The 24,774-nt window shown below is 36.8% G+C and overlaps 3 protein-coding genes and 1 long non-coding RNA gene across 7 annotated transcripts; 2 read left to right on the forward strand and 2 right to left on the reverse strand.

Annotated features, from left to right (window-relative positions):
- Positions 1 to 164: 164 nt before the first annotated feature.
- On the reverse strand, positions 165 to 11,886 carry LOC131667218 (microtubule-associated serine/threonine-protein kinase 3). Of its 3 annotated transcripts, none has more exons than XM_058940492.1 (22): positions 11,386 to 11,886; positions 11,222 to 11,301; positions 11,034 to 11,136; positions 10,692 to 10,773; positions 10,524 to 10,626; positions 9,776 to 10,066; positions 8,989 to 9,219; positions 8,698 to 8,929; positions 8,157 to 8,497; positions 7,925 to 8,097; positions 7,775 to 7,845; positions 7,474 to 7,701; positions 7,155 to 7,382; positions 6,659 to 6,922; positions 5,925 to 6,174; positions 5,090 to 5,271; positions 4,801 to 5,024; positions 4,408 to 4,743; positions 3,852 to 3,917; positions 3,558 to 3,708; positions 3,179 to 3,487; positions 165 to 3,096 (listed from the first exon to the last, which is right to left on the reverse strand). In XM_058940492.1, exons 1-22 carry the CDS (start codon positions 11,573 to 11,575, stop codon positions 2,654 to 2,656), a joined length of 4,578 nt encoding a protein of 1,525 aa, XP_058796475.1. In that variant the 5' UTR covers positions 11,576 to 11,886; the 3' UTR covers positions 165 to 2,653. The 3 variants fall into 3 exon arrangements, with proteins under 3 accessions (XP_058796475.1, XP_058796476.1, XP_058796473.1); XM_058940490.1 differs by having other exon boundaries at positions 167 to 3,096; positions 5,889 to 6,174; positions 11,386 to 11,885; XM_058940493.1 differs by lacking the exon at positions 3,852 to 3,917 and having other exon boundaries at positions 166 to 3,096; positions 5,889 to 6,174.
- A 6-nt stretch (positions 11,887 to 11,892) lies between these two features.
- On the forward strand, positions 11,893 to 15,166 carry LOC131667229 (uncharacterized). Its single transcript, XR_009302164.1, has 3 exons — positions 11,893 to 12,008; positions 13,280 to 13,446; positions 13,513 to 15,166. It is a non-coding gene; the product is annotated as an uncharacterized LOC131667229 (long non-coding RNA).
- Positions 15,167 to 15,610: 444 nt separating this feature from the next.
- LOC131667072 (TAF5-like RNA polymerase II p300/CBP-associated factor-associated factor 65 kDa subunit 5L) lies at positions 15,611 to 19,745 on the forward strand. Of its 2 annotated transcripts, none has more exons than XM_058940260.1 (10): positions 15,611 to 16,023; positions 16,710 to 16,867; positions 16,926 to 17,265; positions 17,340 to 17,575; positions 17,649 to 17,828; positions 17,908 to 18,060; positions 18,142 to 18,289; positions 18,351 to 18,519; positions 18,898 to 19,081; positions 19,224 to 19,745. In XM_058940260.1, the coding sequence occupies exons 1-10, from the start codon at positions 15,949 to 15,951 to the stop codon at positions 19,342 to 19,344; spliced, it is 1,764 nt and encodes a 587-aa protein (XP_058796243.1). In that variant the 5' UTR covers positions 15,611 to 15,948; the 3' UTR covers positions 19,345 to 19,745. The 2 variants fall into 2 exon arrangements, with proteins under 2 accessions (XP_058796243.1, XP_058796244.1); XM_058940261.1 differs by having other exon boundaries at positions 15,612 to 16,023; positions 19,227 to 19,742.
- Positions 19,746 to 20,673: 928 nt separating this feature from the next.
- On the reverse strand, positions 20,674 to 24,650 carry LOC131667071 (transcription elongation factor B polypeptide 3). The gene is made up of 8 exons (XM_058940259.1): positions 24,408 to 24,650; positions 23,852 to 24,166; positions 23,176 to 23,789; positions 22,605 to 23,112; positions 22,351 to 22,541; positions 21,996 to 22,287; positions 21,429 to 21,798; positions 20,674 to 21,209 (listed from the first exon to the last, which is right to left on the reverse strand). The coding sequence occupies exons 1-8, from the start codon at positions 24,483 to 24,485 to the stop codon at positions 21,130 to 21,132; spliced, it is 2,448 nt and encodes an 815-aa protein (XP_058796242.1). The 5' UTR covers positions 24,486 to 24,650; the 3' UTR covers positions 20,674 to 21,129.
- Positions 24,651 to 24,774: the final 124 nt, after the last annotated feature.

Consider the following 24,774-nt stretch of genomic DNA (forward strand, 5'->3'; position numbering starts at 1 on the left):
TATTCTTTTAATTAGCCTTAAAACCAAAGATCAAACGAAAATCAATATTCAACGTGTATGTTTATAAAAAAAAAAACAAATAAAATTTACATGGAGAAATTGCAATGACAAGGTATCACATTTTTTTACTTAATCAACATATTTTTTTATTACATACGACAATATATATAATCCATTCTCACACATAAACGTGCACTTTCTACAAAAAGACGAGGGAAACAAATTTATTTGCATTAAAAGTTTATACATGTATGATTTCGAAAAGAAAAAAAAATATCACACAGAAGAAAACAACGATGGTTACCATGCAAAAAATAGGATAATTAGGAAATATCCAGCATTCCCTCTTAAGCAGATCTTTAACTTCAAAAAGAAAAAATTTTCAAATTTAAAATCTCAGCCATAGTTGTATTTGGCTCACCTATAATATTTAAAAAATTGTCCATTCTTATCAAGGTCGTATTTAAGGATTGTGTATTCTATTTTTGAAATGGAATAGTACATCAGAGACTCAAAATAAAAGCAATTAGCATTGTAAAATCAGTACGAACCTATGTCGATTCAGTTCATACTAACAAAAATATAAGAATGCATATCTTTGAGTTCTGTGTATAGTTGTATTGCAAGCAACTTTAATGATAAAGGATCGCCTGTAAGATAATCCGAACACGACTCTGGCAAGAATGAAAAATTAGTTAATCGTCGTAGGGAACACAAATAACTATTTCGTTTGTACATATGCAATTGGATGGTGGAAGTGATGTGAATTTTGCTTTCTATGCATAGTAAAACGCAAAATTTTTTTTATATCCATTAAAAGAAATTTTATTGAGTGTACTTGCTATTATGATTTTGATGCTACACATGGATTTCTTAATAAAATAGAATATCAATTAAGTAGATGTTTCATATTTTCTAAAATTACCTACGTTCTTAATAAGGGGAAGAGGGAAAAATAATCACAGCTATAGACCAGAATTATGATTGATCGTTAAAAAGTGTTTTGCCGTGCAAAAAATACGATCAACCAATAAAATTCTTTTTTTCTTTAATGTTTGCAATCCAAACATTTTATGTGCTAAAGAAACTTCAATTAATGTAACCGAAGTTTTTTTGGCAAAATTTTTCAAATTTCCAAAAACAAATGCTTCATGAATAAATCCGAGATTTATACAACATTTTCACACTCATAACATTAATATCAATAAGAGATTGTTCGCCGACATATACAGAAAAAATGTACAAATAAATTTCACGCTGATTATTATGTGTAAGAGATAACCACGTATTTCGACTTCTTTTTCTTCATCTTCAAATCAATAGTTATAGTTTTGCACGTTTAAATTGTCATGCAACGTTAGCTTTTATTTATTAGCGAAGGTTGGAAAAACACGTCATAACGATGTATAGTTGGTCTAAAATGATTTGCGATTATCTATGCGTTATAACATAAAATATTACAACGAGTTCTGATATAGATTCTAGGAAAGACGCTATTTATCTATTCGCTATAACAATAATTTGCTTTTAAATAAATTTACAATCTGTAATGGTTATAAATATCGTTTGATGATTTTTTCGACTGTTTAATATTTGCATATCTCTTCAATGTTTTGCATACCGAAGTGAAAAATAAGAATTACCGTATACACTGGAATTTTTTCTTAATTCAACGTTACTTTGTTTTTTCCTTGCATCACATATTTTATTGGCACAAAATTCGAAATCGAAGTACATATTGAAATGGAAAATAGAGATTGATATGATGAGATATACCATGAGATCACAAATACTGCAGTCCGATTTAGCAGTAAAAGTAATATTATTACCTTGCTTGACGTGGCTCCTAACTACCAAAAAGAGCTATTTGTATCTTTTTGTTTTTAATCTATTTATATTAATTATTTGCTTTCAGTGTATGCTTTGCTACATATTATTTTACCTATAGTGACAGGTGCTAGAGAAAATACAAAAAGCGCATCGCAGACCAACCGAAAAAATATAATGAAACAATTTATATATACTTCCAATCAAAAGGCAGTGATTGCAAAAACCATAGCAGAATCAACTTTTTTCAACGCTTTTTTCATTCGCCTATTCGTTTATTAAAATAAACTTAACGCTACAAAAGAAAAAGAAAGAAAGAAGAAAAAGATTTAATATAAAAAAATAAAAACGAATATGTACAAAAGGGTAAAATTAAGTTATATAAATGGTTCGTGGAAATTATCAGTGCAATGCTGCAAAATAACTTTGATAGCCGAAGAAAGGTAAACACGTTTGTCTTTGAACTGGAAACAGTTAACTTTTCGTTGAGAACGTTATTCGAACGTATCAGAATTCATCAAAATAGTTTTATTCATATTTAAGTTACCCTTCAATATCATGATATGGTGCGTACATGTGCTTGGTAAACATTCACAAAAGATTTATCGAAATTTAGAGATTATCATAAATTGAAAAGTTGCTAGCAAAATATATGCTTCTGAATCTCTTTTTAATTCGTACTTATTTTTTTTACGTTGCAGTTGAAAGTGTCATTGTTTAAAATGTTACGTTAAAAGCTGTACGGTTCAAAAACAAACACCCTCTCACCCAATCAGCCAAGTAGCAGCAAATAATGAGAAAAACATTAACAAACGCGTCACCGTATTTACTTAGTATCGCTCTTTCTCTCGAAGCCTTCCAACGATTCGTCTTGAATCTGCTTGACAATTTTGTTAACCACTTCAGTTCTCACTATCCCACTATTATCAACTAGATCTTTATTTCCGGTAGGAGAGTCCTTTTCCTCGGCAATTCTCGGCAACTGGCTGGAATTTGATACGTTCAGCGAGATTCCATGTTCTTTTGCCTCGGCATTCGTTTCTGCTTCGGAAGTACAACTTTCTGGATAAGTCGTCTGTGCGATACTCAGGCGTGGTTGTACTTTAACAACGCTATTGGCAAGAGGCGAAATCGACGGTTTCGTTTCAGCGGAACGTGGATGCAAACGGTCTGGGCTTAATGCACGACGAAGCAGTGGTGATCCTGGCTCGGCAGACTTCGGACGGCCGTAAGTTTTCTTCTGACTATTTGGTGTTGATAATGAGGCTCCTTAATAATTTAACGATTTAACAACAATCTCATTTTACATTTATTTACTTAGAAGCTACAGCAAAAACTTCATTTATATTACCTGGACTATATGACTGCGTCGTGTTGGAACTGCCTGGCTGATGACCAGTAGGAAAAGCCAGAGGACTTGGACTTCTCGTCGGACTGGCCGGAATAGGTGATGGACTCGGTGTCCTCGCGAGCGGCGATAATGGTATGTGACCAACAGATTTTCGACGATTCGGCGAGTGAATATTCTTCGCGGCTATATGCAGCTTATGCTTGAGACCGTGCAAAGTACTTGGACGTTGATAGTGTGCTTGGCCACTTGCACTTGGCACACTTGAGCAAGGCGACGAGGTATTTGGTGATGAATACGGGGATGAGTTACCTGAAAAGTTGCCAATAAAAAATAAATATTTCAGTTGAAGACTTGCGAGTAAACAAAAAAATAGGGTTACCTGTCGAATGATAAGAATCAGACGGTGGACGGCTAGACGGCGAGGACGGACTAAAATGCGACGGTGTGTCCTGCTGCGATTGCGAGCGCGTAAACGATTGGAACGACCGCGATGGAGTGACCATTGACGGAGAACATAAACCAGCTGCCATCTACGCAAATTCAATCGTCATGATTTTAAGTCAGGTTTAAATAACTACCCAAATTTTTCGTCTTTATTGTCGATGTTAAAGTGTCAAACGTAATATGATGAAAAAAACTAATCAAAAGGAAAATGAACAAACGGAAATCATACCATAAGAGGTGGTTTGCTGTCGCTGGGTAGAATGGGTGCTGACAAGGGACAACTGATAGTTAATGGCTGTAATTGAAAATAAAACGAATGGTGCTGTGTATTTTGTATGTACATACAAGTCGATTGTGAAAAATTGAAAAAGAAATCGAAATCAAAATATAAATCTATGTGATAAGAGATTTACAGTTCTACAAAACATAAGCATCAGCTGAGCTAAATCCAAAATTTATAATTACAATTTTCTTCTGAATGCTTCAATTGTGTAATTAATTTTACTAATTTCTAAATTCACATGACTTCATGTTATAATAATATGAAGAATTATTCATATTATGAAGGCTAAAGTACAATTTGGCAAAGTTACAATTTTAAATTAATTGACAGTCCTAAATCATTTGGCTGCATCTACTATATTTGACGCCTACGTTCTTCTAAATTTATCCAAACATACAACATTCTAGCGTAAAAATAATAAAGTAAATATAAGCAACATTTAGAATAGAAACACAAGTACAACCTTAAATACAATGTGTATTTTGATGGCGAACACTCATACCTGCTGCATTTCAGCGCTAGCCCTCTTGGAACTAATTTTCCTAAATAAACTTGTCTTTCGCTTCTTGTCCGAGTGATCTTTCTTCTGTCTCCTCTGTCTCTGATGTAATGCCCTTCTAGCCATCTTACTCTGTGCCAATTCGCGCTTACGACCGCCAGTCTTGATACTTGTATTCTCCAGTGGAGTACTTCGAAGCGTAACGTGGTCAACACCACTCAACATCAACTGCAGCACTTGCGTGTGAAATAGACCTTGCACAGGCTCACCGTTTATATGTGTTATCAAATCGCCGGGTCGCAGACCTGCCTCGAACGCCGGGCTTTGTTGATCCACAGCCTAGAAAATATTCAAATTTGAAAAAGCAAATAAATATAGCCACAGAATAAGCGTTACCATGACTAGATGATGCATAGTGTAAAAGTCACTATCACCATAGTAAACCCTTATCGTATGCACGGTAAATCCAAAACCATTTGGACCCCTTCGTATAATAATAGGAGGCTTAAGGCTTGTCACTAATGGACTAAGCTCTCGACAAGGCGAGGTATCACGAGACGAAGCAGTCGACGAGCCTCCAGGTGATTCAATACTCTGATTTGCCGACGATGAACTATCAACTAAAAACATCATTAAATTTATACAAACAATTCAATGGAATCGTAAGAAACATTTTTGCACATACTGGAAAAATCGCCAGTGGGTATGACGAGTGAAAGTCCACTGGTCGACGCGGATTTGATAACGGAACGTGATTTTTGTTTGCCAGTCGGCAGCAAAGGCAAAGCAGTCGATGATTCAAAAGAATCTGTACTTGAATTGTGCTTGTCATCGGCGGAATCGGTATTGGATGCTGTTAAATTAAGTCTGAAAATATGATCATCAATGTTAGAGAATGCAGTAAACGTTAAATATTAAAGATAACACACATAGCTCGTAGGAATAGTAAACTTTTGATTTTGAATCATTCAACACTACGAAACGAAGGGACGGTTGAAAATCATTTATCACATTGCAAAGAAAAAGACGAGTTTTTAGCAATTTAGACGTGTACACTAATATTGAGCATTCAAATTCGTTTGTCTATAAATGATCAATAGTTTAATGAGATGACTATGAGCATTGAATGATTTATTTCATTTACAAAAGAACTTCTGATTCGCTACTATCTAAAAGTAGACTGTACTTGGGTTTAAAAGTATATAAAATTAAAAGAAAAAAGTATTGTACAATTACTTTCAAATCACTGAAGATATTCTTACGAAGATTTAGTAATGAAAATTCAGCATGTTATTAGGGAATGTTCATCAAGCAAAAATACAAAAATTCTTATTGAAAAAAAAAAAAAATACTGCCAAATAACCAGAACGTTTCATCAGTTCAAACAAAAGTAACTCGAAAATAAAAACAAAAGTACTAGCTAAGCTAAGAACATTAAAGAAAAAAAACATAGGATTTAGGCACTACATAGCAGCGGCACTCACGTGGTGTTACTCTCATCATCGAAGGAAATACTGAACCTGGGCAGCTTATCGCGCGCATGAGCGTGTCTCTTGCGTTGGATTTGAGGACTGATGTCATCAGATTCAGTTTGCGAGCTTTCGGGTGTACTGTGATAATGTATTCCTCCACTACATGGGCTTGGTGTTGGTGGTAACTTCTTGAGCGTTGACTGCGAGTCTGATAATGCCGATAATTTTGAGGGGGTTGATAATTTTATATCTACTTCGGTGAGACTGGTGTTCATAGGCGGCTTATTCTTCTGACCATCTTCGGTTATAAAACGAAAAGTTACATTAACTCGCGATAGAAAAAAATTTTAGTCGTTCAAGTCACTTCAAATTTCATAAATAATTGAGAAGGGACGTCTACTGTAAAAATAATCGTGCTTTGTCAGAAGAAGTGTGAACGAATTATACATAATAAAATTGCTTTTAGAACAAAGATCAATACTTTTATTCTTAAAGCCGCATAAAAGAAAGATTTAAAGGCTGAAAATAATCTGTCCAAATGACTTTTTACCAAGGATAAAACAAATTTTTTATACATGAACTCGTGTATTTCTATTTGAGCACCTCAAGAAGAGTTAATAACGTCAACAAAGTTTTCGATCAAATTTATTTATCCTTTCTGTTATCGAGAATGAAGGAGCATACATTTAGCTGTGAACTACACATAGACAGGTGACTCATACGCATAACCAAAACCAGACGAGTACGTGCACGTGAAACTAGCTATAAATTATTTATCATACCGGTCTCTTCCAATTTCAATGGCGTGGAAACAGCAGACGAGGGCGAATTCAAGGTCAGTTGAGCCACCGTTTTCTCAAGTTCATTTCGGAACAATTGCTTCTTCAACGAATCGGCTTCGTTGTCTGTGGTGTTGAAACTCGGCGGACGAGTTTGTGAGATCTTCCGTGATTGCGGCGAGTATGATGAGAACGAACCGAACAATGGTGAGTCATCCGTGTCATCGGTGTCGTCACCTAAATCGTGATTGTAACGGTCCATGCGAGCTGAAAAATATATCGGACAATTATTGTTACATAAACATTTCAATAAATAAATTTTGTATGCTTCAAACACTGTCGTGTCATCATTTATGCTATGCATATTTATAAAATTACATTATGCAAATTCAAAATAATGCTACGATTAACATTTAATTTAGATTCTACTCAAATACTTAGACAACTTGGACAAAATAAAAAGTACTTAAAATATATTAATAATGGAGTTTTAACGTACTATCAAAATAACTAGTATCTTCATCATTAGCTAATTGAGGAACAAATTCGGCTTTCTGCCTGAGAAGACTATTCCAGTTAACTTCATAGAAGTAAGGATGATCCTTAACCTCGTGTGATCCACCAATACCTAAACGATCGCGAGGGTTTTGCTGCAACAATGCCGTTATAATATCCTTTGCCTCTGGTTGCACATGCCAATCGTCCTCGTCCGGCCACTCAATGTCATCTAAACAATTGAAAAAGCGAAACAATGAAACTTCCGGTGGTATCGCCCGACAAAATGATTAATTTATTTTATTTTGAATTGCATGACTGACCATTGACAGTGTGAGCAAACAATTCCTCGGGTGTTTCACCGAAGAATGGTACACAACCGATAAGGAACTCGTAAAGTATTATACCCATCGACCACCAGTCGACAGGTTTACCGTAACCCTGCCGTAATATTACTTCTGGAGCTATATATTCTGGAGTGCCAAAAACTTGCTTGTCCGAGAATTGCCGCGTGTCTTTTTCAATGTAACCTTCGTAAAGATTTGTGGCAACTGAAATGATTACAAATGATTAATAAGTGTATTTTTTGTACGAGAAAAGTTTTGTTTAAGATCAGATACTTACGAGACATGAGACCCATTTTACTCAAACCAAAGTCTGTAAGTTTTATGTGACCTAGTGCCGTGATGAGTAAACTAAGAAAAACGAGTACGTAATTACAATATTTTTAAAAACTAAATAAATAAAACAATTCTTAAATGTTCAAGTACTAACTTATCGGGTTTCAAATCACGATGAACAATTCCATAACTATGAAGGTACTCGACAGCTAAAACAGTTTCAGCAAAATAAAATCTCGCCATATCTGGAGGAAGTGGACCGATATTTTTCAGTAAGTTGGCACAGTCTCCACCTTCGACGTACTCCATTACCAAACACAAATGTTTCTGCAAAGTAAGAAATATGTTCACTCTATCAATTAATTTCACCAAATAACCGAGTATACCTTAGTTTCAAAACTGCAGTACATAGAAACAACAAATGGATTGTCAGTAAAGCTCATAATATCTCTCTCAGCAAACACTTGCTCCACTTGGTTCCTCAGCATTAGATTATTTTTATTGATCTTCTTCATGGCGAACCTCTGTCTCGTCGACTTTTCTTTAACTAAATAAACAGCTCCATATGCGCCATTACTTATCAACTTCAATATCTCGTAGTCGCTCTCGCAAGGAATTCTTTGTGTTCTCTCCTCTTCTTTTTTATCAGGACTCGACGTTGCTAACTGTAGATTACTGTCACTTGAGCTCGCCGAATCTTCTAGCTTATTCATCTCTTCTTGCAATTCTACGAAAGAAAAGAAATAAATGTAAGTAAAATTATCGCATTTAAAAATAAGTCAGTTTGGGAGAAACGAACTAACAAAGTTTGAAATAAAATAAAAACGTGAACAACAAATAAATAAAAATAAACAAGCAAATAACAAATAAATAAAAATAAAAAATAACTTTTTGGCCGTCATAACAAGCACTTGCGTAACTAGTTACCTGAGATGGGATCACGATTCAAATTTAACTTATTTATAATATACTGCGGAATGTCCTTCTCGATCCCGATGGTGATTTTAGCTTGACCCTCAGCTTGTTCCAGGAGATGATAGAATTCCTCGGGATCGAATTCGAGGCATTCGAGTAATCGCGCTGGACGTGAGATTATCAGGAGAAGCTTCTTGATGAGGCGTGTCAAACGGGTTGCTGCGTCCAATGATTTATCTTTCGTCTAAAAGCAAATGAAGAAGTTTAATATCAATCCCAGTACAGAATTATGTTCGATCTTACCTCCATAAGAAGATGCTCCAAATTTTCATTCATCTCGTAGAAATATCGGGTGGTAATGAGTTTCTCTTGAGATTTCTGCAGACAATCTCGAGCTATCTGGATTACCTGATGATGAACGAATCGTAAAATCGGTAAGGAATCTTGCGCCTTCTGATTGACAACCTCATACTCGTCAATATCTTTGTTCTCGTTGATGAAGTTTGTTAATCTCTCTTCCATTTGTTGTGTTGCCTGCAACGCGGGTATGTATAAACATTGATATCTCGCAAGCGATTGTAAGTTATTTTGACATTGCTCGGTCAATTTTTCTTCTTCTTTTATGGTTTACCAAGCCAACGAGAAAAAAGCATCGATAAATTTGTATTTCTCAAGGTGAGTTTAATTTAACGCTTAAGATAGACTTGTGACTGCAACTCTAATTGAAAAGTCCGTGGATGCATTTTATCTTTGCATGAGATCTTTGATTGATTGAGAACAAAGCGAAAAATATTAAATTACGTCAGCAGATTATGCGCATGATTAATGTACGCAGAAGTCATGCTAGGAAAACAACATTAACTTTTAATGTTTCAACTCGTGTGCGTATTCTAGTAGCCAATTTCTTTTTTGCTTAACTTGTCAATAAAACCAAATAAATAACGAAAAAACATAAATAACAGCGTGCAACGAACTGCACAACGCTAGCGAAAAAGAGTCATAATAGTAAAGCCTGCTGTGCATTTCCTTCTGATAACACCCGCAACTTGGTAGTCTTATCAGCATTATGCCTGATAAGGCAACAACCCACCTTAGGAAACCTCTCTTTGTATAGCGTGTTCATCATGACGATTTCGCTGTCTAAGATTGGCGAACGACTTGGACTACTGAGACTTCTGGAGCGTGGACGATGCAATGGTGATCTTCGTCCATTTTCGTCTTCTTGACTACCCCCCGATGTGACAACAGTTCCTGGAAATCCCGGATGAGTCGATGAGCATGGTGTTCCGGGCTTGGAGAAGTGACAAGATAACATCCGCAGCTCATCCTTTGTTGGGATGTTTGGAAGTTGATGTAGACGCTCTTGTGATGAACACTGTGACTATACGAGGATTGAAATTAAGATGCAATTAGCATCTCATTAGTTAACGATTAGTTAATGACTAAACAAGACGATGATCTTAACGAGCTACAGTTTCAAGGTGTATTTAGTTTCAATTGTTCAGTTACGAAAATTAATTGCTCATGAATAAATGAAATAATTTTACGAATTCATGAAAAACAATATTACCATTGTTTTTTGTTTTCATATTAATTGGCTCGAAGAGGAAAAACCCGCGATAATAAGGATAAAAACGTCGACAGAGTCGTCGTACGATAATTTTGCATAACGGATATTGATCAATTAACGCGAAGTAGTCCGAACTTGGCATGCATACATATGTATGTAGCCTACCTGATGCACGTATATATGTCAATCGATTCCTTTTCATTAATAAAACGTAAACGAATGCTCCATTTTTTCTGATCCGCAAATGTTTATAAATAGCAAAGCTTACCGAAACGTTACTGGAGCCAGGAGTAGTACCATATCCACTAGACGGTAAACTAGCGACCGACCAACGTCTACCGTCACCCGTGCTTGTAGCACCACCTCCAATTCTAAAAAAAAATGTACAAAATTAATTTTTTGTTACTATGAAGTATAAGCCAAGGTTTTCTTTTACCGTTTAATTGGAACAAAAGCAAAATGTGGACTACAAGACATTCGAGGGCTCTCCAATGGGCTACCAACAACTGGAACAAAAGCTAAACGATACATGGATTATTAATAAGTATTCTGACTGAGAGATGATTAGTGAATAGCACATTAACTTGAAGTGAATAATAAAATTTGGCAATGGTTTACATAGGCAATGTAAACTAATACAGCTTGCCAAAAACTTACAAAATCTTGTCAAGCTACCAATAACCTGCTATTTATTGACAAAGCAAGGTCAAGTTAGTCTTGACATATAAAAAAAGAAAACATACACAAACACAGACAGATGATCAGAAGGGATTGTTACCTGACAGAGGGGAATGGCATCTTGGAAGGGTTGGTGATGTGGTAGAGATGAATGATTTTCTATGAGATGCCTTTGCTGTTCTTCGAGGCAAGTTGAAGTCTCGCTACAATAACAAGGATTTACTTTTTATTTTTTTGGGATATAAACACACATCAGATTACAAGAAAAAAATTGGACAGAATACTGACCATATGAACAGAGAGTGAGGGAGCTGACTTTCCAATAGCAGAATTTCTCATACGGAGCAGGTTGGACAACTCTGGGCTTGCTAAACACAGGAATACTGATAGTTAGTCACAGCGAGGGCTACACCTCTCAAAAAAAATCAATCAAAACAAAAGGCGCGCTTTACCTGGTCGTGCGGGAGCTTCTTTGCTCTCGATTTGCTGAGCGAGCAGCAATTTTCGCGACACATCGGATTCCATTTTATCGGCACTAGCTCCAGCAGCAGTCTCAGGTTGATCGAAAACAAGCACCCTCGCAGAATTACTGCCGTGGGCGCGCAGTCGAGGCCTGCTCTGTCTGTTTTTTTGCTGATCCATTACACTTTCTTCCTCTTGCCCGCTCTCGTGTTTTCCTCTTTCGCTTAAACAAGCTCGTACATCGTTGAGGGGATCGATATCCTTAACGCACGCACTACCGCGCGATAAAGCTCACTCTGAGTCACACACCACTCGTAGCGAGGAGGAGGGTCACGCCTGCTGCACCCGGACGACCACTACTGATTGTATTCGGCATCCTCGCCCCGCGACGACCAAACACGCTCGGCTCTCTCGCTCTCTCTCTCTCTCTCTTTCTCTCTCTCTCTCTCTCTCGCTCTATTCTCGCACGCTCCCAAGGCTACACACCGAAAGTGACTGACTGACGAATGAGTGGCTGTACGAAGAAGAGGTACTGGTGTGAACTGCCTGCTACAGACAGACGAATAGATTCTACTTTATCGAGTGAGAAATGTGCGCGTAAATACGAGCAGTCGTAAGTGCTCACTTTGTATTATTATTGTCTCTTACATGTAGAATTGTAATCATCGCTATATTAATGATTTTTTATATAAATCGCACTTTCTGGCAATTACTTTGAGAAAATAAACCGATTTATTGAAATAAATCAGAGGAACAGCGTCAAACACTGCAAATAATTATTCAAATTTCATTCAGTTCTAATCGAATGAATGCACGCGTGTACAAAATTATGTGAATTTCTTTTTCTTCTGAACTTTAACTTCCAGCACTGAATCTTCAACCCGCAAAATTACAAAAATTAGTGTTCGAACAGTCGATTAAAAATTTTCGACCGTCTGTTCGTTTTGAAAATGCATGCGAGCGAGGTTAAAGTGGTCGCTGCGCACGCGTTACGTGACTGTCGGCCGGAGGCGATCGATGGAGATGTCGATTTCAAGTTCGCCCTCGCGCGCGGCCTGGCGCAACAACTGGATAGAGCCCGTATAGGGTTCACCAAGATCGATAAGATATCTTGATCTCGTAATCAGCGTAAACTTTCAGGTTAAATGATAGAAATGCCAATGGCTACGCTATATCGCGTGTCGACTTTGACGTTTTACGTGCTTTCTTTCAATTTTGCTACGCGTCTTTTCCATTCGTTGTACCTGTATATAGATATATCTTCGAGATATACTTTATCGTTTTGATCGTTAAGCTACAAATTGGTACCTCGCAGTGAACTTTAGACGCGACAGATCAGCGGACCTTATCTTATTGTCTTGAGTACTATACGATAATCTCACAAATGCATCTATGATGGATCGACGAATAAAAAACTACAATTTTATTGTAGTAAACAGTATTGCACTGATATATCGAACACATTAACTAGTAACTCGCCAGATTGCGCGAGGTAGTCATTTCTTTATTCTAAATTTATCTCTTCATCCCAAATTTCAGTTAGCTACAAACAGTATTTTTTTTCAATACCGCGAAGCTTGCTATGAAACTACGTAGCAGACCTAACAAATATAAAAATATGTTTAAGTATGGGGAGGGGGGGGGGGGAGCAAACAATTACTTTGACTTTATCTGTGCACTACTCGGTCGAAAGGATAACGTGCCGTGACAATAAAATGTCCAGCCATCGGGCTTCTCGTTTAGTTAATTGGCAATATCTTCGGTTACACAAGCGTCTAGTTCCTTATGAAACTTTGTATATCGTCTGACTCGTGTCTCGGCCTCCTAGTTTAAACTCTAATAAAGTTATAGCAGCGCTTGAATGATAAATTTTACGAGTTACAGCTTTGCACTGTTCAAATTCGGATTGTATTCCGAAGATCAAAACAGACAAAACACACTGTGAACGATCCCATGGACACCTCACTGCACCTAAAGATATAATGTATGTAACGAGAAGTAGTCAAGAGAGAGAGGACACGACTGCCATTAAAACGATACATTCGTCGAGGGTAATCTTGCAATGTGTTATTTTTTGTAGACCAATAAAACCACTATCTAATCTAAGCAATCCTTAGGATCAGTTCTCGCAGTCAACCCCCGACGCACGAGCACAACATTGGCATTTCTGGCGCAGCCGCAAAACGCTGTAAAACCGACAGCGAGGAGCTGATGCAAAGCCCTACGATGTTCAGCCTCGTGCAGGACGAGCTCGATGACGAGTACAAGCTCATCGTGAGTGAGTATTCAACATCCATCGGCCAACCGAACGGCAAAATGCTCGGCTGAGTCGTGGAGATTTGACCACGAGCGCAACAACGATGGCAAACTAAAGTAAGACGTCGTGATTGTGCCGATAAATTTGGGTGCGTGACTTTTGTGATTTGTGCCTCGAGTTTATCGAAAGACATGACGACGCGACACATCGATGCGACGCATCAATAATGTTATCTTGAATTTTTTTTTTCGTCGGCTGTAAAGCGTCCGAACGATGGTTATTTACAGTGTATATCCAATTTCTGTATAGGATCAATAGCGTTGCAAAATAGACCGTGAACAGGTTAAATCGAAATGTATATTTTCGTAATAAAAATATTAGCGGAGTATCATAGCGTTGTTCCCATTACTTATGCGTAATACAATGAACGAGATCTATGTTTGTAAACATATACCTATTGCCGTTTTTTTATCTCTACGCGAAGATCCGTCCAGAATGAGGAGCTAGATTCACATAGTCGTAAATAACAATCGAAAAAATATCAATGCAATGACCCGTTTCTTTTTTTTTCGAATCAGTGTTTATAAAACAATCGAGTTTGAGATCAAGAGATTCCGTATTGTAATCGTACTCTCACCTTATTCAGAATTGCAGCAAAGCAAATTTTCATTCAATATTGCCGTCCGCACGGGCTACATTGACGTCAACTTAAGCTTGTGCAATAACGTCAAACACTGCGAGAATCGCTTAAAGCGCAATAGGCATCCTATTTTCCGTTGCACAGGTTCGAGGCGCGACGTCGGTCGAGACTTAATGGCGGAATTCAGCCAGCGGTCTACTCGAATTCAAACGAACAATGTGCTGTCAGACGAGACGTTGAAAACGGCATATGGTAATTGTCGAAGGTGTTCTGAAGAAGGATTACGTATTCATCGATGAAATCATCAACCTCATAGCTTGCATTAGAAACGAATAAAGAAGAAATATCTATGTGGAAATGCTAGCCGAATAATATCAAGCTGACACCGCAACCACGTGGAATAAGTTCGTCAGCGAGGTCACTAAATAGAAAGAGAGGATGAAAGACAAAATTCGACTAAGCGACCAGGCGTGGTTTTATTTTCATTTATTTTTCTTTAATTGTTGATTTTACAAAAATAATTATGTTCTATTTTATTATATATTGATTTATGTGTATGATATATAACGAACAAATTATAATTAATTTATAAATCACACGAATAATGCGGTTACTCATTTGTGAACTGCTTTATACAAGATCAAATGAATTTAGTTTTCAATAAACGAATGTTGTATGTTCTAAACAATAGAAAAATTTGTACAAATAATTGATTGAAATAAAATACACTGCCGAACTTTTTATTATAATATATCATCGACCACAGCTATAACTAAAAACGCATACATTTATAGGGTTCGAAAGTACTTTGATTAGTGAATAAGTGTAGAATTTGGACTGTCATATGAGTCAGAGGGGATTCGCTGCCAAAGTGGAAAGGCAACTCCTATAATCCAACATTAGCATGCTCGTAGTTAATCGTTACTAAAGCCAGTCACATAAAGTACGTTGCTCTAGCGATTTCTTGGAGCAACATATTATTCGTCAGATTTTCCAATGCATAGGCACGGGAAAAACACTCATAATTGAAAATTTCAGTCGTGAAATATTTCAGGAACGTTGAAGCGCCGTTAAAGTTAGATGAAAAATACCTATCAGACCGGCCTCGGCCTACGAAACTATTTTCTACCTATACTTATCTAAATTGTTTGTTCCTTGTAGGCAAATAATTACTCGTATCTATTAATTATTTAAAAGATTAAACGCCATACAGGAAAATTTGGTCAATTATCTTGAATTTAGCAGCAATTTTTTGCACATTCAATAGGTATTATTAATGTTTTCAAATAATAGTTTCTTTGCTGCTAGAAAAAGCTTGCGTGCGCGGCGACGACGGGTATCAATTCAAACGCTTTCTAGGTTATGCGCCCAATCTCAAAGCGCGTAGAGATAGTGTGCTTCATTGCGAATATATACTAATATATATATATATGTATATATGCGTCCCATAAGAAAAGAGCGAGAGAGAACGAGGAAAAAACAAGGGCGGCGCGGCGTTCGTGTTTAAGCTGTAACATCTATATGATGTCTTGTGTGTGGTACTGGTGTTCGGCTCTCACATCAGTGGTGTAGGCCCCCGATGGCGTCCAACGTGCTCCCCGTTAACGGCGGTTCGTTGCGTGGCAGGCAAGCCGCAGTGCCCGTGTCCTTGGCCAGATGAAGATGAAACGCAACAAGCACGATCTCGTCAGCGCGACCCTCGAGTCTTATCTCAAGCGGCGCCGTTACCAGGTCAGAATCATTTCAACAACCATACACATACAAATCGAACATAACCTCACACATTGTTTACTACCATCCCCCTCTTTTCGCCTTTTTACATAGATTTATTTTTCCTTGAGAATGTACTCTTTTGAGGCTACGTGGATTCTTGACTCTTTTCCAGCATGAAATTAGTTTGGATTTTGTTTGGTTCTCAAGCTTCAATTTTTACTATCAAATGATCTCGATTGGGCGGGACAGTGACACACAACCTTCACTTGTTTTGTCTCGTCTGTTTGGCTCTTTCCACTAAATTTTTGCTAACTGTTTTATATGATAAATGTTGCTGCTATGGCAGGGAAAAGTTTTGTTTTCGTTAGATTATTATACGATTAAATATCCGCGAGAGAGCTTGTTGGTGAACTTAAGGCTATTAGCTATTAAAATCATTACTGAGAACAGGCTTCATTATTGACAGATTATGAAACAAAACCACCTGGAAAAGTTATATTTTTGTGAATTGAGTACACAGTAACACTGAAAGATTTGAAATTTGACAAAGTTGAAAGTAAATATTTTTCTACTAGCAAATTTTAGTCAGAGGACATCAGTCCAGTGACATAAAAATTATGAATATTAATGAGACAGTTATCAGGGATTGATGAACATTATATATGTTGAAGTTATGTTAAACATTTAAGTTGTTTCATCTACAGGATACAGAAGTGTTCAAGAAGACAGAGAAGGTCAATTGCTGTAGCAGTGAGGAAATGACATTAAGTGTTACAGCAGAGTGTGGCACTTCCAGAGACAATTCTATTGTTTTTAGTGCAATTTCCAATGATGTTGTTGCTGCTGATCAAGCTTATCAAAAGTAAGTTACCAATTGCAAATACTATATGTTCTGTGTTAACAAGTTGTCTACTTTACAGGCTGAAACACTGCATAAATGGGTTAACGAATGAAAAGCTTAAAATAGAATTAAGGAATATCCTTTATCCAGTTTTCTGTCACCTGTACCTGGAAATGCTGCATGCAGGCAACCGACAAACTGCAGTGCAGTTCATGAGAAGTCATCAGGGGGATTTCACATCGGACACAGAGAAAGACTTCTTAGAAGAGTTGTCCAGTGTATTCTCCATTCAAGATATTGAATTGAGACCTTTTGTGAATGCCTTCAGAACAAGAAAGTACAAAGTTGACCTGTCAGATGAGGCACATATGATTCTACAAAAATTTTTGGTAAAACATGGTCATGTCATTCTTATGCAGGTAATTTTCAGCTAAAACCTTGATTTATTATGGTTTCTTTCAAAATTGAGTGCTACAAATAACTGATTCTGTAGGTAATCAACACACATGTGACGGTCATAAAAAACCTGTCAGACCTGTATTCTACAGTCGACGAGTGCGAGGACGAGCATGAAAAAAGGGCTGATGTAACGATCAATGGCCACGTGGAGCAACCTTGCGGAACTGGGGTTGATCGTGAGATGCGTGAACTTCAGGAGGCCATCAGGTTGATGCGTAACGGTGCTCACCAGCCACTCAGGATTTTCACCGTCAATAACGCCACTGAAAAGTAACTTCTAGTCTTTTCTCATTGTATCGTAATTGAATACGCAAATACTTATTTATTTATTTATTTATTATAGTGCCAGTTGCGGTATTCTCACACCGAATATGGACAGGCTGGCAGCAGGATTTAGTACAGCGGAAATTCGATTGTGGGGTATTGGCGACACAGTCCTCACAAGGCCAAGGTTTCGGAATCCCAGCATCACACTTGCCTGCGATTCTTCGCCGTCTGTTGAAATTTTAGATGACAACGATATGTAAGATACAATAACTTGTATTCACGTTCTATTATTCAAAATCAGGTTCTTATAAATGTTTTATTATGCATTTTTTTAGCGATCAAGCAGGAGCAATTGTACTCAGGGGTCACTCAGACGTTGTTCATGACATGAGATTCATAGGCGAGCCTGACGTGTTGCTCTCAGTGTCCAGTGACAAAGATATGAGGGCTTGGAGACTTAATGATTACACATGTGCTGCTGTTTATAGGTATATAATGGAAACAATTCGTAATATTTATTAAGTTGGATAGTGTGTCTTGATTGTTAATTTCGCTGTTTTTTTGTACAGCGGTCACAATTATCCTATATGGTGCATGGACACCAGTGTATTTAATTTGTATATAGCTACCGGTTCTCACGATAGAACAGCCAAATTATGGTCATTAGATAGGACTTTTCCACTTAGAATATTTGCTGGTCACTTTTTGGATATAAACGTAAGTTTGAAAAAAAAAGGTCAACGATTTACCAAATTACGGCATTGTTTATTAATTTTAGTGCGTGAGATTTCATCCTAATACTCAGTACTTGGCAACTGGCTCCTCTGATAAGACTGTTAGACTTTGGAGCAAGGACGACGGCAATCTCATGAGGTCTTACGTTGGTGCTCAGTCTACTATTTATAGTCTTGCCTTTAGTCCTGATGGAAAGTACCTGGCTGCTGCTGGTAAGTTCAAAGAAACAAAAATCGTTGATATTCTAAAAGCCAAGGTTTCAATTAAAATTTTACTTCGATAGCCAATGCTCTTTAAACAGAATACAATCCCCAGTTAAGCTTAAAAACAAATTAGTTTGTATTCAAAAGAATAGTACATTACGATACAAGTGCGGGAAAGTAGATTCTTGTCTCGTGTGGCTTTTACGCCCGAGCGAAGCGAGGGTGGAAGGGAACACGAGACGAGAAACTCTTTCCCGAACATGTGCCGTACCGTATTTTTTGATACGACGTGTGGAAAGTGCAATTTTCAACGCACGTTTTCTGCCGAGCGTGCGGGAAAGACGCACTTTGCGCACGGAGTGTCGAAAACGTATTTTATTTTTGCAGGCGATGATAAAAGTATAGCGATATGGGACCTGGCGACAAACTCTGTACTCACCGAATTAAAAGGCCACCAAGATTCAATTATGAATTTAGATTGGTGTTCAGATGGTGAATACATTGCTAGTTCTAGTTTAGACGGTGTGGTACGTCTCTGGTCGACTCAGGAATACATCAAAACAGCAAACACGTAAGTTATTTAAGTTATGTTACTTTAAAAACATACTAAAAATCAAAGAGACTTTTAAAATTTATTTCTGTGTTGAAACTTAGATTAGATGATTCATTTTTATTAAAGTATGAAGTAAAAATTAAAAAAATAATGTTTTCAGCAGTTCGTCGAATGTTTCATCAACATCAAATCCTCAATCGTTCGTGACAAGTTGTTCGAGTATACTATCACTACGCTATTATAACAAGAACAATTCCCTCGTATGTATAGGAACAACGTAAACCATAAGTGAACGAGGATATTGAATAAAAGCCATGTGTCCCTTGTTCGACCGGTAAAAACTCAGTGGAGGTTCCACTATGAATGTGGTTCCATGGTGGCTGTGAAACAAAACAAACTCGATTAGTATTTTCATCGAAACAAAAAAAGAAACTGTGTACATAAAAAAGTGAGAATGTGTGTGTAATAAGAAAACAAAATAAGTAAAGCAAACCAGAATTTTGAAACATCCCTATGGAGATTTTCCAAGGTAGATCGTTTTTTTGATGAGCAATCGAAAATGCTAATATAAAGTGGATGTGCGAATTAAAAAAAAAACAATGCCTGCAAATATGCGAACGTTATTGTGTTGGGTGTACAGAATCGTTTAATATATTAAAAAAGGGAAAAAAGAATTTTTAGTAAAATAAATTGATGGTTATCAACAAAATTTTTTATTATTTTCCATCGTTTGATAAATTGTTTAATGAAATTGACCAGACATTGATTTTTTTACTTTACAAAGCTTCTTTGTATATAATAAAACGTTTAGTTTTTAGTTAATTAACTCTTAGATTTTTAGAGAAAAAACTCAATGTTCAAATATCACCAAACATATTTATTTTTCAATTTTTTTGTTACAGTTGTTTAATCGTTGAAGAACATTGTCCTTTTTATATAAAACTAACGCCATAATCAACTGATTTATATTTATTTTTTTCTAACGTTCTGAGTCATACATTTTCAACCTACGCACACACTACCAGTTTCTAATTTTTTAGATTTTGCCTAAACTTAAATCTTTTTCGATTTCGTATAATGTAAATGGAATTGTTGGTAAATTACAAAATTTCGATTGAGTATTATAAAAGTAATTTGGTATTTCATCAATAAAGGCAATGATCCAAAAAGTATTTTCATATAATGCCTAGTAACGGATAACAACTCTTTGGTTTGAGTCTCAAAATTTTTTTAATTTTCGTTACTTTATTTTTCTTATTTGACATCACAATGGATTATTTAGGGTGATTAGCTACATTGTTTGTAAATAGTAGACTGAGGAAATTTGGCGAATTTTTTTTTTATAAATGTAATAAAGTATACAGCTGTTGAAAAAAGCACTGATAGGAAAATGAAATTCTAATAAAAAAGAGAATGTTGAAATATCTTTGCTGTGAGCTGGTTCCTCTTGACAATTGAGAAAGCAATAATTAGATTTTTCAAGAACTAAAAAAAAGAAAAAAGTAAAAACTTATTTTTTAAGTGATTGGAAAAACGTTTTTTCATTATAAATAAAAACAATTGATGTAAGAAATTAAATTTGTTTTATTTAGAAAGCCACAAACAATTTTCCACGTTTTCACTATTTCCACACGTTCAGAAGGTAATTGATTTACCATTAATTAACTACACGAAATTATTTTTCGCCTTTATCATAAATGCGCAATCTTATTATATAATGCTACAACTGAATGATAATTGTTGGAGAATAACAGTACATGCAATGATGACAGGTCGTCTTTTTATTATTTTTATTTTAAAAAATTACAAATTAATCTGTATGTCGTATGCAGAATGCAACTGTACAAATAAGACTGTCACAGGAAACACGAGTATTTGTCTTGTAAAAACATTACTGAACAATTCTTTATTTCCCAAATTCATTGTTTTTTACAATGACGCCAAAAATCGTCGAGAATAAATGCATAATTTTTCTTCTTTTCACGGCTTCTCAACAATAAATTATTAAAATAGTTAATGATAAAATTATTTCTACAATTAAGCATGCGCTAATGAAAAATGGTGCACTATCGCTTGTAACGTCCTTTTATTGCTTGCAGAGCTTTCGCCATTAGAGGAGCTTTTGCCTTTTTTATTGGATGTGCCGCTAAAAAAGAAGGTTAATTATTAAACAAGATTAATTATAAACTGTTTGTAAAAGAAAATTTTGTTGAAAAAATACAGAACTATCTTTCAAAAGCTTTATTTAAAAATAAACACAAGACTTTTATTTTAGAAGCACGATCTGTCATATCCCGAAAACTAGAGCACTTGTCAAGTAAAACATGATTGCACAGTCAAGAAAGAAAAGCGTAATAATACTCACAAGGAGCTCTGGATCTAGAAGCTGGTGGTGGAGGAACGGAGATTCTCTCAACTTGAGAACTCGAGTTGCCACTATTACTACTGCTGTTGCTGCTGTTACCGCTGCTGCTGCTGCTGCTGTTACTACTACTACTACTACTACTGCTAGGGACAGCGATGCCGGTGATTAGTTTCTTTTTGAGATCGGACGCCGATGTCGTCACTTTCGCTGTGCCGTACTTTGCCTGTTGTCTTAACACATTTCGTGGTGGCTTCACAAAATGATCCACGTAGGCAAGCTTTGTTGATCTCACTGGAGTTGATTTATCGATTGATTGCTTGATGTTAGCTGTGATAGCTTTGAATTTGGCTTCTCGCTCGGTTAGACAACGCTGCAAATATTTTCCTTTATTAAGTTCAAGTCGATAATGTCCATGCGATGAAAGTATAGTATAAACCATTTTGAAGCTTTTATTTTATATTTCAGTATTACGTTTTTTATTTATCTGTGATTATCATTGGCATAATGCAAAACAAAATTAACTCAAAGTAAAGCAAATATTCCATAATAGTAAAAGAAGTAACATACCATATACATCTCCCGCCACGACTCCATTTCTTCTCTCAGTTTATTCTTGAAATATTTATTGCAGTGAAATTTCCACAGCTGATCTGATTCCTCGACCAGATAAGGATTGTGATATTCTAGCATGAACAGTTGATCAACGCTCGCTCGCTCGAGAACAGGTTTAAGAATGTCAAACGGTACTCCACCGGTGTACTCCAGCGCGTCTATGTTCTCTATTAACACGCGGATGCAAATCTCTTGAAGACTCGGCACGCTAGTCCAGCCAGATTTATTCCCAGAATATACTTTTGTCCTGCATAAAGTAAATAATTGTTACTATACAGAAAATGTTAAAATTACGGATCAAAAAGTTTACCTTTGAACTTTTGTATTGATGATTTGAGACAACATCGTTTCTTCGTCGACTCTACGTTGAACGTGATTTACCTGAGGCAGTGGCTTATAGAAAGGACTGGGTTCGGGTAATGTTGATGCAAGGTCAACTTCCTCGTTCAAGTCATTACTCAGCGGTTCTAATTTGACGTTTGGCGCTAACAACGCAAGCGACTGAAAATCCAAACAGTTTACCAAACACTCTAATAAATTTCACAGTTAAACTTTATAACTTACATCTTCAGGAGTTGGTGAGCTATCAGGAGTTGGCGAGCTCGACGGTTTGTATTCAGTCTTAGATTTCGACGGGTTAGGTTTAGTAGGTGACGGTTGCGGTGATAAGGTGTTGCTCGATTCAACCTTACTACTCGACTTGGACAATGAGCCATCTTTCTTCTTTTTAGGTGGTGGCATAGAACACATACCCAGTGCGTCGGCGAAACTGGTACCTGACATCGAATCTATACTTCCATCTATCGTAGTCCTCTTAGATTTTTTCTTTTCCGTCTGCTCTTTTTGCTCCTTAGACTTCTTTTGATCTTTTTTATCTTTGATCTTATCCTTCTCGTCATTTTTACTCTTCCCTCTGTCATCTCCTTTGTCGTGCTTATTCTTGTCCTTACCGTTATGTGCCTTATTGCTAGAGGAACTACCGTGTGAACTTTTTAACTTTTGTTTGTCATCCTTCTTGCTCCGCTCCTCCTTGTCTTTTTTCAACTCGTGGTACGATGATAATTTGGCTTTACTGTAATATAAAATGGATACATCGTAACCTGGCTCTGAATGATAGTTCAGGCGAAGTACATACCTGGAACTACTGCTGCTGCTACTGCGTTTATCCTTGGATTTGCTGCTGTTGCTGCTTTTATCACTGTGTTTCAGACTAGATTCCTTATGTCTGTCTTTAGAAGACTCTCTTACTTCACTATCACGTTCATTCGATGACGATTCTTGATCTTCATCATTGTCTATTACAAAATTGTTCAGTTCCTCATCATTATCACTCTCGTCTTCACAAACTGATAATTTCTGCTTCTTAGGATTACTTTCATTGTCACTCGAGTCAACCTTCCTTTTCTTTACGTCCAAATTTTTTTTGTCTTTGCTGCAGGAAGATTCAGATTTATTTTTGGTTTTGTCCTTGTCCTTTTTCTTATGCTGTTCTTCATTGCCAGTGTCTTTGGAATTTTTCGAAATTTTTGATAATTCTTTTTTGTCTTTTGAACTAGAATGTCTTGAACTATTGGAAGATTTTGAGTCCTTTTTTGATTCTTTGTCCTTACTAGACAAATTCTTAGAAGATTGATTGTAGTTTGTCTCCTCTGATTCATTATCCTCATCACTTAAATTTGGAGCTGGTTCTTCTGGCGAGACATTGACATCAATAACCATAGGAGGTGAAAGTACTGGCCTGTCTAATGCCTACAATATGAAATTATGAAAATTACTCCACAAATATTTATTCCCATAAATGAAATCCATACCTCTGGCCTGCTAATACCATTATAACTATCCAAATAATTGTCATCCACAGGATTGTTATTGGTAGGCAAACTGTTTTCCTGATCATTGACTGATTCATAATTATCGGGATCATCTGGTACACAAGCCTCATCTGAATCACCACTGTCAGGTGTATTAGATACCATATCTTTCCATTTTGTCACTAAACGTTTTGATGCATCACCAACTCCATCCTCAATCTTTCGTAAAGCATTCACTGTACGACCAATACCAGTACTCTTGAGGTGTCGCATTGTCACAGGTAACTTAGACAGTGCTTTAATACAGTGAAGCAGCTGGAATAAAAAAAAAGTATGCTGTTGACGAAAAGCAATTGTGTTTACTATCGGGAAAATAAACACGGGTGAAAATATGCAGTGGCTTGTTATGTTTCTTGAACTACAATGACGTCGTTACACGTCACGCAACTCTCACAGTATGGAATTTTACAAATTAGATCGTCAAAAAAACAATTCTCCAGAAAAAAAAGCCTCTCGCAGGATGTGATTTTTGCCCAAGGTTATGCGTCCAACTTACCCTGGGCTTGTCGAGGACTAAGACAGACCTGTCGATACCCCTCTGGTAGTGCAGTATCCTCTCCTCCGTGGACTCCATCGTTAAACGTCGTCGTTGTCGTCGACGTTGCGACGTTACACCTCGCCTTTACAGCTGTTACAGCTGTTAGATCCTACACTACTTTTCTTGTTTCTACGGTTCTCTCGTCAAATTGTGTGCTCTCTAAATCTCGCTCTTTTGTGGAATGATGGAAATTCACCTTCGTTCTGCACGCGGGCGACACGCGCTAGTTAGACCAATGACCACAGAGACCAACGGAAAGACGCCGTCCGATTAGTCGCAACCCTCGAATTTCATTATTCGCTTTTCGATTGATAAAACTTCAATT

Source organism: Phymastichus coffea, unplaced genomic scaffold (assembly GCF_024137745.1).
Source record: "Phymastichus coffea isolate CEN01 unplaced genomic scaffold, Cenicafe_Pcof_1.1 PCOF00063, whole genome shotgun sequence".
Lineage (NCBI taxonomy): Eukaryota > Metazoa > Arthropoda > Insecta > Hymenoptera > Eulophidae > Phymastichus > Phymastichus coffea.